A 15942-nucleotide genomic window follows, 5' to 3' on the forward strand; every position below is an offset into this window, starting at 1 on the left:
CGATTATTTTACAGACCGCCGTCATATAGCTCGTATATTGATGAGTGCGGCAAACAAACAAACAAATAAGACAGCCTGTTTGTTCCACATAATAACCTACCTCTCTATACATATACATGTATATAATATTGCGGTAACCCTAGTCTCACGTCAGTTTTTCATTCATAATTCTTTGGGGAAAAACATGATATAAAGGTACGATTTTTTTATTAAATTTGATATTATTATCGTCTTAAAGCATTATTTTTTCTTTAATGAGCATTTATTTCGAGATACATATTCTTATAAGAAATTATATCGGAGTTGAAAGTTCTCGGTCGTTCAACCCAGCTCCCAGTATGTGTTCCCGTCTTCGACATCGTCACTCGGAAACGGGGGTGTTTTTCGTAAGTGTCTCCGTACGAATACAAGTCTTTTCTCGCGTCGACAATACTCGCCGCCACTCGGAGAAACTCGGTTTTCTTCGCAGGGCAGCTCGCACCGAAGAATATATCACTGGAGGTGACGGCATGGGTGTGAGACTCGTTTCCAGTCAGCAGTGTTTTGGTCGATGAAACAGAGACATTGTGCGACACCATGCTTATTGTGTCTCCGGCTGTCAAGTAGGACATGTACACCTTACGAATATCGAAGTACGTATGGAAGGGGTCAACGTATGATTTGGATACGTCAACCAGAGAGACTCCATGTGTACCGAAGACCTGAAAGTAATAAGTAGAACATTAAAGGGAGTCTTTGCTCGGGATAGTTGGCTGTCCTTGCAAGCATCATTCAAGGGTTCAAAATCCAATTTGTTTGTCCGCTAAGTCAAATTGTATTACGTAGCATTTAATGACCATCATACATAAAACGGCAACAGACATAACACTAACTACATCTATAGTGAGTGAGTGAGTGAGTGTAGTTATACGCCACTTTTATCAATATTCGGACAATATCACGGGGTGAGGTACATCAGAAATGGCGCTAACACACTGTGCCCATGTGGCGAAACAAACCCGAACCCGGACCCGAACCCGGAACTTAGGTGTTACGAGTGAACGCAGTAACCACCAGACTACCAGACTACCTACCCCCATCTCCCCATAACGCATATAACTAGGAGGGAAATGAGAATTTTAGAAAGTGGAACATAGTCTCTCCAGCCACTCCCCCCACCCCCAACCCCCAACCCACCCACCCTCCCACCGCCCTGAAGACCATGAGAGAAAACATGACTTTAACGAGATATGCATTACTGCAGCAGTTATTATAGTTTCAAAATAGGTTCAAAATAAATACACATGAGGCTTCTTCGCATTTATCTCACAGTTGACCTGGCATTTTAATAATTCCAATGACACTTGTGTTGTGCAGCATAGCCCTCGCATGAAGATGGTGCGGTACACATAAGCCAAACGTTGAAACACATCCTAACGACGAGGTGATTTTGGTTCTAGGTTTATTGTGCGAGATATATGTGTATCTTTCTGAAAGCCATGTGTCAGGGACCGCACTATCATTGCTGCTTTTACCTACTTGGATTGTTATTATTTACTTTTACTTGTTTGCCATTTTAGCATATCTGTTATCGAGCTACAGTTACGCACAAACCGATTTTATCGTGTAAAAATTTCTGGGTTGCGAGCTTTAAATCGAACTTTAGAAACGTACTCAACAACTATCACGCGGCTGCTTATATCAGTTGGTGATTCCACCCTTCCCCGACTATCACTTTGACCTGTTGTTATCACTGTCAAATTGGTCAATCACGGGTTATTTCGGGAACTTTCTGGCTCCATGTCCTTTTTATTCCCTTCATTTGCCGAATTCAACAGAGCAGTCAAAAAAGTTTCAGAATGTTTCGCATGAATCTTGCAATATTTTGTAACTTTCTGGGAGGCATTTTACCTTAAGAATAATGTTGATTCAGGTCTGTGTGAAAGACGTGAGCAAAGTAAATTTGCGTGTTACTTTAACATAAGAGCGAATGAATCTCAAGAACAAAAATGGGAGCTAAAACACAAGGTCACGCGTTCCAGCTTCAAAATACATGGAATGGTCTTCGATTAAGGAGGAAGGATCTCCCCTCCCCTATCTCGTTACTTGTTCTGGCTTCTGTAACGACGAGAGCAGTGTTTGGGTCGACTCCGATGCCGTAGAGGACACCATGAGGTAGATGTTGTGTGTCAGACAAAAGCCGTATAAGGCGTCCTTCACGTCCATGGGATCTACAGATAGAACACATGGGACTTACTTTGACATAACACAATAATGAGTTATATCGTTGTCAGCAATATTGCAGTTACATCACGACGGCTTCAACGTGTTGTCAGCAATATTGCAGCTACATCACGACGGCTTCAACGTGTTGTCAGCAATATCACAGCTACATCACGACGGGCTTCAACGTGTTGTCAGTAATATCACAGCTACATTACGACGGGCTTCAACGTGTTGTCAGCAATATCGCAGCTACATCACGACGGGCTTCAACGTGTTGTCAGTAATATCACAGCTACATTACGACGGCTTCAACGTGTTGTCAGTAATATCACAGCTACATCACGACGGCTTCAACGTGTTGTCAGTAATATCACAGCTACATTACGACGGGCTACAACGTGTTGTCAGTAATATCACAGTTACATCACGACGGGCTTCAACGTGTTGTCAGTAATATCACAGCTACATCACGACGGCTTCAACGTGTTGTCAGTAATATCACAGCTACATCACGACGGACCTCAATGTGTTGTCAGTAATATCACAGCTACATTACGACTGGCTTCAACATGTAGTCAGCAATATCACAGCTACATCACGACGGACCTCAATGTGTTGTCAGTAATATCACAGCTACATCACGACGGACCTCAATGTGTTGTCAGCAATATCACAGCTACATCACGACGGAACTCAATGTGTTGTCAGCAATATCACAGTTACATCACGACGGAACTCAATGTGTTGTCAGTAATATCACAGCTACATTACGACTGGCTTCAACATGTAGTCAGCAATATCACAGCTACATCACGACGGACCTCAATGTGTTGTCAGTAATATCACAGCTACATTACGACTGGCTTCAACGTGTTGTCAGTAATATCACAGCTACATTACGACGGGCTTCAGTGTACAGTCAGCAATATCACAGTTACATCACGGTGTGTAGACAGGAAATCCGTTACTCCTTATGACCAATGTGTTGTGTCAAGGTGACACTTAACTATGATACGTGTAGCCACTTTGCGTTGACAGACACCAATCTGTAGCAAACATGACTTTTCTACGCATAAATAGTCGATTTAACAGTCATGGTCTTGTACATGTATTCCAACCTGATCGTATCTCGCTCTCCAAGTAACGACATGCGGTGGCGCTTTCACAATATTTTCATTTCTAGGTTAGTTGTGTTTATAAACTGATTTACCATGCTGATCTAACACATTCTCCGTAAGAGATATCATCACCAAAGTGACGCTACAATAAATACACATCTGCCAGTCGTATATATCATTATCAAACTAACGGAGTACATTTAATTTCTATAAGCCAAAAGTTTATTAGTCAGGTCTGTTTGTTGTTTGTTCAACGCCACACTCAGCAATATACCAGCTATAGACAGCAGTCTGTAAATAATCGTGTCTGGACTAGACAATCCAGTGATTGACATCATGAGCTTCGATCTACACAATTAATAACATGCATCAACCAAGTCAGCGCGTCTGACCACCCGATCCCGTTAGTCGCCTCTTACAAGCACATTCGCCTCTTCCGACAAACATGGGTTGCTGAAGACCTATTCCAGCCCGGATTTTCACGGGGTCTCCAACACGTAGTCCTACGTCCAGTATACGGCAAGCATATACCTTATACAGAAAATTTTTCTTCAGGTTATGGACCGCCTCCGTGGTCAAGTGGTAGATCGTCCGCTGTGTCTGATTGTGGTATTCATGTTAAAACTGCGACATGGTATCTCAATGGGCTAGCACTAAAAATCGGTATTACGAACGCACGCAAGCACACACACACGTACACACACGCACACACACCATAATTGCAATAATCTTTTCTTTTCTTTTTTTCTTCTTTTTTTTTATTCCCATCATTTCAAATACAAAGTATACATGGAACATATTACATTAAGATCAGCATGGTATATATTCAAATCACCTTGTTGTACATTCAGTAGTTTGTTTCTCAGGTACATCTGGTAGATCTATATATAAGGTTTCTATACAGAATAACCGACAAATTGTAGTATTAAATCATATCTTGGTATTCTTGAATAATGTGTTGAATGAAGACCAAAAAGAGAAAAATTTAGCTTGTTTACAATTTAAGAAAGCAATAGATCTTGTAGCTTCATAATATTTAATTATTTCCCACTTTACTTGTTTAAAATGTGAAATTGATTTCTTTCTCATTTGTTTATAAATTACAAATTTTGCAATTAAAAATATAATATTTAATGGGTTATTGTTTTTTCCTTTAAATCCAAATAAAAGATTTTGGTTACTACAATCAATACTTCCTTCCACTGTTGTCCCTAACCAATCTTTTAAATCCTCCCAAATATGAATTGTATATTGACATTCACAAAACATATGAATAATAGTTCCTGGGCAAGTTTTACAAAGACTACATGTGGGGGTATCTTCATAACCAATCTTAAATGAATAACTATTTGTTGCAAGAATATAGTGTAGTATCTTAAGGTGAAACCAAATTAGGCTTACACTTTGTGTACATCTGTAAACCATCAAATTATATATTTCCCACTCTTCATCACTAAAATCTTTTTGTAAAACATTTTCCCACTTAAGCATACCATGGGTTTTTACGAAATTTGGTTGTAGAAGAGTGTTATAAAAGTCTTTACTTCCGCCTTTACAATTAATTATAAGTGATACATTGAAGGGTAATATTGTTCGTAAATATATTCCCGTATAATTATCTAAATTGTTGGTTTTACAATATTGGTGGACAGCACTTAATAAACCTTGATATGTAAGAAAATCAGTTTCAATTTTGTATGCTTCCACAAATTCTTCATAGGTATATATTTCCCCGCTATCCTTCAATAAATCACAAATACACATTAAACCTTTACAGAACCAATTTTCATAAAATACCGGATTGTCTCATTGTGCCTGATTTGTGGTATTCATGTTAAAACTGCGACATGGTATCTCAGGGGGCTAGCACTAAAAATCGGTATTACGAACGCAGGCACGCAAGCACACACACACGTACACACACGTACACACACGCACACACACCATAATTGCAATAATCTTGGACGCGACGTTAAACCCCATATCACCTCACCTCACCTTCTTCAGGGTGTACATACCCGAAATGTGTCCAGTATATATCCATCGTAAATACCGATTCCTCCATGTTGCCTGTATGTAAGAGCGTTTCGGTCAGAGGACGTCTCGTGGGCCCCGTACGTCAGGGCATTCCAACTAACGCCGCCTACAGTAAACAGCGAGTGAATGTTCTTTACAAACCAGTGACTGAAATCATGAGCAACTATCCACGCCATCTGGGCATGATAACACAGGTCACTGGGATACCCTTATCTCTTAAGTCGGTTCCAACACCAATCATGGGATACTGGGGGCCTCGTTGCTCACAATATCAATCACTGGATTGTCTGCTTTGTAACATTCAAAAGTAACAACTGTAACAGTGTGTGTGTGTGTGTGTGTGTGTGTGTGTGTGTGTGTGTGTGTGTGTGTGTGTGTGTGTGTGTGTGTGTGTGTGTGTGTGTGTGTGTGTGTGTGTGTGTGTGTGTGTGTGTGTGTGTCTGTGTGTGTGTGTGTGTGGTCAATACAGGAAATTCGATGGGAGTGATCTCCCCTTAAATATAATTCATGGTTCATATTCGATTATTCACAGGCCGCCGTCATATAGCCGCCACACACAGGCTCACATTAGGCAGTTGTTCAGGAATTCGGAGTCACTTAAGCTATTACAAACAAACTTCAGTCAAAGCGACCATCAGTAATACGATGGGTGGCTGAAAAGTTATTAGCCCAACTATGATAAACTGAATTTGAGTTGGTTGCAAATTATTATAATTGTCACAGAGGCCAATACTCTTCTGTCAATGCCAGAGTGCCTGGATCCCAATAATCTCTTAACAGTAAAGGAAGAAGCATCATCCCCTAAAGTTGACACTATGTCCGCATGGATGGCGTCTTCCCGAGGCAAGAGAGTTAACTGACTTGAAAAGTCCAGTTTCCACCCTTGCCGAACTAGCCTGGAATTCCTGGGCTCGGTCGTGGCGCCATCGGTGGCTATTACGAGTTCTATGCCTTTCCTATGGACCAATCAGATTCCACCTCTCGTATCACTTGCATTTGCTTCAAACAAAATGGTGGCGCCCTGTGAAGACGATCTGATCGATAATCAAGATCTATATTGTGATAAAACGAGTCTTACATCACGGAGTGCATCAAATCACGTGAGCACCTTGATTAAAAACATGAAAAGATTTAGAAAATATCTTTTGACAACGAGTTAGTGGTGCACATGCTTTGTAAATCCTCCAATCGGCCGAAATCTGCATGACAGTTTACGAACCGGTTTTCGATTTCGGTGCGCGATTTTGATTGGACTATGCATAGATTCGTTAGTCCACCAAAATGTAACTCCATAATACCAGCCTTGTTCGGCAAGGGTGGAAACTGGACTTTTAAAGTCAGTTAACTCCCTTGCATCGGGAAGATGCATGGATGGCTGTTGGAGATACTTGGTGACAGCTCGGTAGCCATTTTTTTCCATTTTCATCAACAAAGAATGCCTAGTCACTTTGGTGACTGTAGAAGTATGCTGCCTGGTTGAGTATTGGGTTCAAATGCAGGTCATAAGCATGGCTGATTTTATACATTCATACTGTTAAGGGTTTGCTATACATCCTTCGAACAGTTCAGCCAACCCTCGTATTATCTTTACATTTTTATAATGTAACAATGACTGAGGATATTTAGGTATTTCGGTCTTGATTAAAACAAGTGGCACATGTATCCAATAGCTCAATTAACCTCCATTGCTACAGTTATATATCCAACGGCTCTGAGTCGTTTAATCGCCATTTTTATCTGAACGCCATGATTATGTAACCATGGCGATGCACGTGTTTTTCCCCCTACCTGTTACCATGACGGCGGAGAAGAGACAAGCTGTCCCGGCACTAGAGCCTGCTACGACGGCCCCGATGTCCCACCGGTCCTTGATGGCCTGCAACGCTGGGGAGGGAACGTTGCCAGCCAGAAGAAAACTACAATTGGTAAGTCAATTACTTTAACGCCAGTGACGTCGGTGAAAACAATCGAATATGAGGCAGGCGATTTAGAGATAAATCAATTTTTGTTTGAAATTAGAGGACTGTAAAACAAATTTGAATTGATCCCGCTGAATTTGTCATTTGAAACCGAACATTGTAGAATCAGTGGTTGACAGCACGGTCGTCGCTTCCAGTGTACGATAACACACTACATAGTCGTACAATCATCACTTTAGTCAGTTCTTAAACTATAAACCAGGGTGATGAGTGACAGATGGGGGTGGCGGAGCTGGGGTGGGGGTAATTCTTTTCTGGAATCCCCACAAGCCTATCAGGCGACAGGCGACAGGCGACAGGCGCCAAGTTAAATAAAGATACAAGATTCTGTCGGGAAGCGACATCGTCTTAAAAAACCTTGTTAAAGTGATTGAACTTCGACTTAACAAAGTTTGACTTAACATTTTTGTTTTAAAGCTATTGAATAGACAGTGGTTTCTGTTATCCGTTTCATGTACAATGAAACCCTATTATACCGTAGGATAAGGTGAAATCTTGATAAAACATATTTCAGGATTAACGAATCATTGGTACTGAGTATTGTCCATTCGTATCTCTACAGACGTTCCTAGCAGTACTCACAGGGTATCCAGACTAACGTCGCCCGGAATAAAGGTGTTTTACTGTGAGATTGCGTTTGTTTTACGTCAGTTTTAACATTATGGGGCAGAAGCAGTGAAGAAATCCTTAAGCGAGGTTGCATGTATTTACATTGCACGGATAATTCCATCATTGGGTGAATCTAGTATTCGAACTAACGTACAGCGGATCCTCGCACAACTACCGGAGGCAACTCTGTAACGTCAATTGCGCCTGGGGTACCCACACTGTATATTACAAATGTTACGTACGCATCTGTAACTCTACTTTAATCGCCTCCACCGAAAAAGAATCCAGTCTGTTGACTAATGAGTTGGACGACGTCGGGGTTGCTGTTGTTACTGATGGAGTTGATGGTGACGGGGATGAAGTTTGTTCAAGAGCCCCGTACGTCTTGGTGAAGAGGTCGTGGTAGTAGTTGTAGGAGTCAGCAGGGTCGGCGGAGGCAGCGTTGATGATGCCAAGATTGGCTATGAAATAAGTGAGTTGAGTTCTTTGGCTATGGTGTCGTGCTACCTCATATCACGAAGGTCACAAACCATAACCACGGGAATAGCACTGACAGACAAGGTGAAATGAAATGGGGTTTAACCCGGCGTCCAAGATTATTGCACTTTTATAGCGACATGCATGAATGTGTGTGTGTAGCTGGAACGGTGAAGCGGGAACATTCAGGGGTCTTGCGATGAACAAGAGGTGAGGAGAAATGGGATTTTTGCACTCGTATAGCGACGTGTATGCACGTGTGTGTGTGTGTGTGTGTGTGTGTGTGTGTGTGTGTGTGTGTGTGTGTGTGTGTGTGTGTGTGTGTGTGTGTGTGTGTGTGTGTGTGTGTGTGTGTGTGTGTGCTAGTCCGGACTGATGCCGATTTTATAGTGCTAACCCACTGAGTTACAATCTTAGTCAAATCAGATCTTAGTTCTCGCTATCGCTAAACAAAGATCTGAGGACATCCCATTACGGATCAAGTCAGAAAGACCTTTCATCCGACCAATCAAAGCGTCTCTTACCAGATCACGAAACCTCGAAAACGTTAACACTGGGTATTCGGAACAACAGTTACGGCCCGTACAAACTGATTCCGTCACAATTATCGACTATCTCTCGCTTCCGTTAGATAAACATATGAACGGAGGAGGCGTTGCACAGTACGTGGGAAGCACTGCCATACAATCGCAACCATATATTAGACATTACGGAATGTTCGTTTGTTTACATATTATTCAAGGATATTCTGAAATGAAAGTCACCGGGTTGAAACCATTCGTCACCACGCGGCCCTTTCCGTAACCTGCAAGAAGACTCGTCCCCCTATCGATGAATGTTATGTGCGAAAATACGACAAACAATCAAAATGCAAGTATGATTCAAAGAATCCCTCAGAAATAATATTTGATTTTACATACGTCTTGCATCTAAAAATATACCCAAGACACAGTTAAATGTGTTAAATCATACTGTATAATTCCGCAGGTCCCAATGTGCTTTAAATTGCATCTGAAATATATATAATATAATAAACCATTACTCAACGAGTTTTAGGTATGCCCGTTTTTTCTCAGACGGAACCCAGCCGCAAAAATGGCCATGAGAGGGGCACGAGTCGCTATTCGGCTTGTCCCGGAATAACACGAGTTGGGTCAGGAATGGGTTGAAACGAGAGCCGTAAAACTCGAGAAAGCTTCTTTCCAATTGGTTCATGTCGACTTCTTGTCAGTCGTTTCAGTGGTCGGTGGTTCGCGAAAGGTCGTTCTGACGTGACCCGTAATGGGATGTCCTCAGATCTTTGTTTAGCAGCAGCGAGATCTTAGATCTGATTTTAATGAGATTGACTGAGATACAATGCCGCAGTTTAACATGAATACCCCACTCAGACACAGTATACTGACTTCGAGCCGACGAGTCCTTGTTTGAGACCCTTAATGCCGAGCGCCAGACAGGGTAACAACAAGTACCATCTTTTAACGTCTTTTGGTATGACGCGGTCGGGGATCGAACCCCGGACCTTCCGATCTCCGCTCTACCACTAGACCACGGAGGCGGCCCCCTTCAGATAATGAGTTGGATGGGGGGGGGGGGGGGGGGGGGGAAAGTGAAATATAGACACTGAAATGACAAAGACAAATCCATGAGCTACGGGATCGGGTGGTCAGGCTCGCTGACTTGGCTAATGCATGTCATTGTATCCCAATTGAGTTGATCGATGCTCATGATGTCAATCTGGTCCGGGCACGATCATTTACAGACCGCCGTCATATAGCTGGAATATTGCTTGGCGCGGCGTTAAACAACAAACAACCAACCTACCAACCTCACCATATGGATATATTTTGTGGGACTGATATTCCTGAAATCTGTTAACTGCGGGAAAATACTGCTTAGTTTTCAATGGAATCCAAATAGGTGAAAGTAATGAATATTGCCTGAGACTAAATTTTATTATTTTTTTTTTATAATCATGGTGATTGGTGGTCTTTTTGGTGTCCCACTGGGTGGTCATAATTGGAGGTTCGTGTGTTTTCGTCATGGACAGGACATGACTCGTTAAATACTGCCATTCACTGTGACGTTTAAATAGCTGTTATGTCCGCTGCAAGATGGCGCCAGTATTGTTGACGCCCAGCGATTTCCTCCGAATTGTCGCCTGTGTGGTAAGGGGGGGGGGGGGGGGGGGGGCACGAGTGGCCCAGTCGTCTAAAGCGGCGCGGTTTAGCTGTGCAGAGTTGCATCCCTTGGGCACGCCAGAAACCTGTGATTGTGGGTTCGAATTCTGTTTCGACCCGATTATGTTTCTAGGTTTGTCAGCACCATACCAGTGCTTGTGGGTTTCACCGAAGTGATAAACGTCTGAGACCTGTATCACTTCCGGCTTTCCTCCCACATTAAGCTGACACGCCGCGATATAACTGCAATACTGTTAAAAGCGGCGTTACACCCAACTCACTCAGATTGCGGCAAATTCACTCCATAAAATGTAAATAATATCTCACTGAAATGTTAATTTGTTTACCTTTCGACAACTTAAGATATTTGCTTCAACTTACAGCCATCGCCACAACTCGACCAAAGATGTCCGTGTTATTGTCCTCGACCGCTCCCCCGGCCAAGATCAGACTCTTCCCATGCTGATTATACTGGGGTAGCTTAAATTGGCTGTGGTTTTCACTGACGTTGTTACCTTCATGGCACATACAACTATGACTAGCTTCAATATTTCCTTCATGTTGTGTGTGCTAGCTTTCCCGAGAAGTATGTTACAATATACGTATATATAGACTAGTTTATCTCCAAACCAAGATTGCCGGCCTTATCATGGAAACTAGACCAAACAGCCAGATGAAACTACAACTGTAACAGAATTCACCGTAGACATCAGCGTCAATGTATGCTAAAATGAATTGTTGGTTTGTCACTATTACGAGGCGGGTTGATGAGGGTTCTATTTTCATTTTCTGTCGGTTGATGTTTGATAATATACTTCTCGACATTATATAGGGATATTGAGGCATTTCGTTCTGTTACAAATCTCAGTCCAAAATATATGAAGTTTTAGTTAAAACACGACTCCGAGTGTTTTCCCTTACTTATGAACAGTCAAAACACAAGAAAGAATAGAAAATCATCGGGATACCTTAAAGTGGAACAATACCGTCAACAAAAGACCTGTACCACCACAAGATCAACACAAGACCTGTACCACCACAACTTCAACACAAGACCTGTACCACCACAAGATCAACACAAGACCTGTACCACCACAAGATCAACACAAGACCTGTACTACCACAAGATCAACACAAGACCTGTACCACCACAAGATCAACACAAGACCTGTACCACCACAAGATCAACACAAGACCTGTACCACCACAAGGTCAACTCAAGACCTGTACCACCACAAGATCAACACAAGACCTGTACCACCACAAGATCAACACAAGACCTGTACCACCACAAGGTCAACACAAGACCTGTACCACCACAAGATCAACACAAGACCTGTACCACCACAAGATCAACAGAAGACCTGTACCACCACAAGATCAACACAAGACCTGTACCACCACAAGGTCAACAGAAGACCTGTACCACCACAAGATCAACACAAGACCTGTACCACCACAAGATCAACACAAGACCTGTACCACCACAAGATCAACACAAGACCTGTACCACCACAAGATCAACACAAGACCTGTACCACCACAAGATCAACACAAGACCTGTACCACCACAAGGTCAACACAAGATCTGTACCACCACAAGGTCAACTCAAGACCTGTACCACCACAAGATCAACACAAGACCTGTACCATCACAAGGTCAACACAAGACCTGTACCACCACAAGATCAACACAAGACCTGTACCACCACAAGATCAACACAAGACCTGTACCACCACAAGATCAACACAAGACCTGTACCACCACAAGGTCAACACAAGACCTGTACCACCACAAGGTCAACACAAGACCTGTACCACCACAAGGTCAACACAAGATCTGTACCACCACAAGGTCAACAAGGTCTCCCTCTTTGTGTATGTGTGTGTCTGTGTGTCTGTGTGTGTGTGTGTGTGTGTGTGTGTATGTGTGTCTTTCTATGTATGTGCGCGCGCATGTGTGCGCGTGCGCGTGTTTGTATGAGCCATGTGTTATTCTCCCTTGTAACAGCTAATTGCATGAGACAATGTAAACTCTGTCACAAATAATGGGTTTCAAATATTGCAGCAATGTAGGATTCAACTTGTGTGTGATGTGAGACAGTTTGTCGAACTCACTGATAGGCGTTTTCACAATGTTAGTCTAACACACTGGAAATCTGCCCTCGTCATCTCCAATGAGTACATGAAGAATGATTGGTGTCAGTTTCAGCTACTCATGGCTCTGAAATATTTCCTGATGCAGGAAATTGTACTCTTTGTGATTCTCCTGAGGCATGTTAAAGCCTGTCACGTGACGTCTACTCGACGTGCGCGGATGACATCAACCATGTATGTTGAGTGCCGGAAAGTTAAAACATGTTAAACATTGTCATCCTTAAGATGGTGTCAATATACTGCCGCGTTAAACATGCTGCATTGTCATCCTCAAGATAGTGCCAATATATTGTCACGTTAAACATGCTGCATTGTCATCATCAAGATGGTGTCAATATATTGCCACGTTAAACATGCTTCATTGTCATCCTCAAGATGGTGTCAATATATTGCCACGTTAAATATGTTGCATTGTCATCCCCAAGATGGTGTAAATATATTGTCACGTTAAACATGTTGCATTGTCATCCCAAAGATGGTGTAAATATATTGCCACGTTAAATATGTTGCATTGTCATCCTCAAGATGATGTCAATATATTGCCACGTTAAATATGTTGCATTGTCATCCCAAAGATGGTGTAAATATATTGCCACGTGAAACATGCTGCATTGTCTTTCTCAAGATGGTGTAAATATATTGCCATATTAAGTATGCTGAATTGTCATCCACAAGATGGTGTCAGTATATTGCCACGTCAAACATGCTGCATTGTCATCCCCAAGATGGTGTAAATATATTGCCGCGTTAAACATGTTGCATTGTCATCCTGAAGATGGTGTAAATATATTGCCATATTAAGTATGCTGAATTGTCATCCACAAGAAGGTGTCAATATATTGCCACGTCAAACATGCTGCATTGTCATCCTCAAGATGGTTGCCACTAAATCATAACCCAAAATATCTTCAGATCATTACCAGGACAATCAGACAATCAAATGAACCGATGTGAAACTCTGCATGGAAAATGCATGTTGCAATGCCATCGTTAACCACTGGTCTTCCATCATATTTCTTTAAGGCTTTACTGAGGCTTTGAATGATGTAACCTGTATCAAAAAACAAAATTTAAGCCAGAATCACATGACGCTCTTTGAAATCTTCATAGAATCAATAGGTAATAGATAACAAGTAGCACACATAATATTATTGCACAGTACAGCATAACTTAAATGATATAGTGATTGAGTATGGTTTTATGCCACTTTTAGCAATACTCAAGCAATTTTAGGGGCATCATATTATAGCCATGAGGGGAATCGAACCCGGGCCATTATAGAAAGCTTCAACCACTGGACTACCCGACCGCCTCGTCTTAAAGAATAATTATTATTCAAACATAAACTGCCGAGCAAAAGAAAGTACACACACACGTTTGATGGTAGCTAAAAATGGAACGAACAAGAAATGTTTTTCAATAGTGATATTTATGAAAGAGGTATTGTCATAACGACTGATTTATGACTACCATTGTCTGCAGTACATTTGATTGCAAAGGCTCATTACCCTGGAGCCATGACATCTATATGCCTTGAAACATTTATTTGCTGTTATTTATAAGATGCTAATCCTAATTGTTAATCCCCATTTTTGTGTACATCGACCGTCTGCCATCCTGAACGAGATGTGCAAGTATGTCATTGATGAATTACTGTTTATATTTATATTTATTACTTACTAAATGTCAGGTGACCTTGGCTATATAAGCCTTGATCCAGAATGATTGAGGAGAGAAGGAGAAAAAAGGGTCTTACCCTTAGCCAAGCTAGGGTTAGGCTGGGTGCTACGGGGCACCAAGACAACAACCACAACCACTATGTGCTGACTTGGCACAAAGTGTCTTTTGTATGTATACATCTACATGTATAAAGTAAAACTGTATATACCGCAGGCCATCGTCTCCAAGTTGTCACTTCCTACTGAGAACCATATTTCGGGCCCTTGCATATATGAGTATGCAAATTGTTCATTATTCAACGTCAGACCAATGAGTATGCAAATTATTCATTAATCAACATCGGACCGACACGCGTTGATAATTTGGTGGAGCTATCGGGTATGGCAGACTTCTTAGTCTGTCCTTTCCTGTACCTCTTTGCAGCAAGGTCATATGGTTCACAATACTGTAGGAAGTGACAGTCTCTTATTAAAAGGATATACTACCTTCCTGAAGGCCAATCACCAAGAAAGAAGAAACGGCCTGTAACAAGATTGAAGAAAGAACAAGAATCTCTCTGATCAAGAACAAGTTCTCCGATCTCAAACCTTCACTGCTCGAATATCTTAGAAATACTGCTAAGTCTTCCCCTTCAAGATGTCGTTCCTGCACATGACCTAGGAAAAGAAGTATACACGCCTATCCCACAGAGACCCGACCACAGCCATCTTCATGCAGACCCTGCACAATACAGAAACCGCCTTACAGGCACCTACAAGATGGACACTGTGTACAAGATATCTCATTGGGACTTACTAATTTGTGTTTACTTACATGGACTCAATCAAGGATATATATTGTGTGACTGTTGAAAAGTGCAACCAGGTATGTTTAATCAAAGCCAGTATATTAATGCCAAAATGTTCTTTCCAAAATTCAGTTTTGTATTTGTGCAATATACTCCAAATTACATCTTTAGTCAAGCTGGATCTTTGCAGTTATTGTGTAGGGAATCTTTGAAATGTCTCCAGGCCACGCCAGACATATAGTTGCAGTTAGGGCCCAGACAAACCTAAGCTGTAGGGTTATCGAGTCACACCTTAAAGCTCGACTCGTAATTTCAAAAATCTAAACGACAAAATTTGTCATTTGTTACAAGTTATTAATGTGCATAGTTTTGTACAAAATTGAATGTATTGTCTAGGACTTTGAATTCAGATTCACAATTCACAAGTACCGTTTGAGTCACACGGTAAAACTAGACTCCTGGTTTCAAATTTCTTTATGCGAAATATTTGCTGAGATGTTTAAGTTGTACTTTTTATGACATTACTCATTATCATTATTCGGTACTGAGTCGCACCGCCAAGACAGTCTCCTGAATTCAAAGAACCTCAATAATATATTTATTGAATCTGTCCAAAGCGGTAATTAACTTGTAGTGAATTTGCACATTACAAAGATCACTTTCAAACTGGCACTTAATCAAATTGGCTAAATGATCACTTTCATACCGTCATTGCA

The 15942-nt window shown here is 41.6% G+C and overlaps 2 protein-coding genes and 1 pseudogene across 2 annotated transcripts; 1 reads left to right on the forward strand and 2 right to left on the reverse strand.

Annotated features, from left to right (window-relative positions):
- Positions 1–120: 120 nt before the first annotated feature.
- Positions 121–7208, reverse strand: LOC139453175 (cyanophycinase-like). Its single transcript, XM_071234806.1, has 5 exons — positions 7149–7208; positions 5342–5466; positions 3063–3064; positions 2071–2210; positions 121–703 (listed from the first exon to the last, which is right to left on the reverse strand). The coding sequence occupies exons 1-5, from the start codon at positions 7156–7158 to the stop codon at positions 252–254; spliced, it is 729 nt and encodes a 242-aa protein (XP_071090907.1). The 5' UTR covers positions 7159–7208; the 3' UTR covers positions 121–251.
- A 999-nt stretch (positions 7209–8207) lies between these two features.
- On the reverse strand, positions 8208–11162 carry LOC139451857 (cyanophycinase-like; annotated as a pseudogene).
- Positions 11163–11525: 363 nt separating this feature from the next.
- Positions 11526–15094, forward strand: LOC139451858 (salivary glue protein Sgs-3-like). Its single transcript, XM_071233154.1, has 2 exons — positions 11526–12466; positions 14935–15094. The coding sequence occupies exons 1-2, from the start codon at positions 11526–11528 to the stop codon at positions 15092–15094; spliced, it is 1101 nt and encodes a 366-aa protein (XP_071089255.1).
- The last annotated feature ends 848 nt before the right edge of the window (positions 15095–15942 follow it).

Source organism: Haliotis cracherodii, unplaced genomic scaffold (assembly GCF_022045235.1).
Source record: "Haliotis cracherodii isolate W230 unplaced genomic scaffold, xgHalCrac1.p SCAF_9, whole genome shotgun sequence".
NCBI classification, from domain to species: domain Eukaryota; kingdom Metazoa; phylum Mollusca; class Gastropoda; order Lepetellida; family Haliotidae; genus Haliotis; species Haliotis cracherodii.

Coding starts and splice junctions, on each gene's coding strand:
- LOC139453175 (XM_071234806.1), bottom strand. Junction 704..2,070: donor AACAAGTAACGAGATAGGGG/AGGGGAGATCCT, acceptor CTTATTACTTTC/AGGTCTTCGGTACACATGGA.
- LOC139451858 (XM_071233154.1), top strand. CDS start 11,526: ATGAACAGTCAAAACACAAGAAAGAATAGAAAATCATCGGGATACCTT. Junction 12,467..14,934: donor ACCACCACAAGGTCAACAAG/GTCTCCCTCTTT, acceptor ACCTTCCTGAAG/GCCAATCACCAAGAAAGAAG.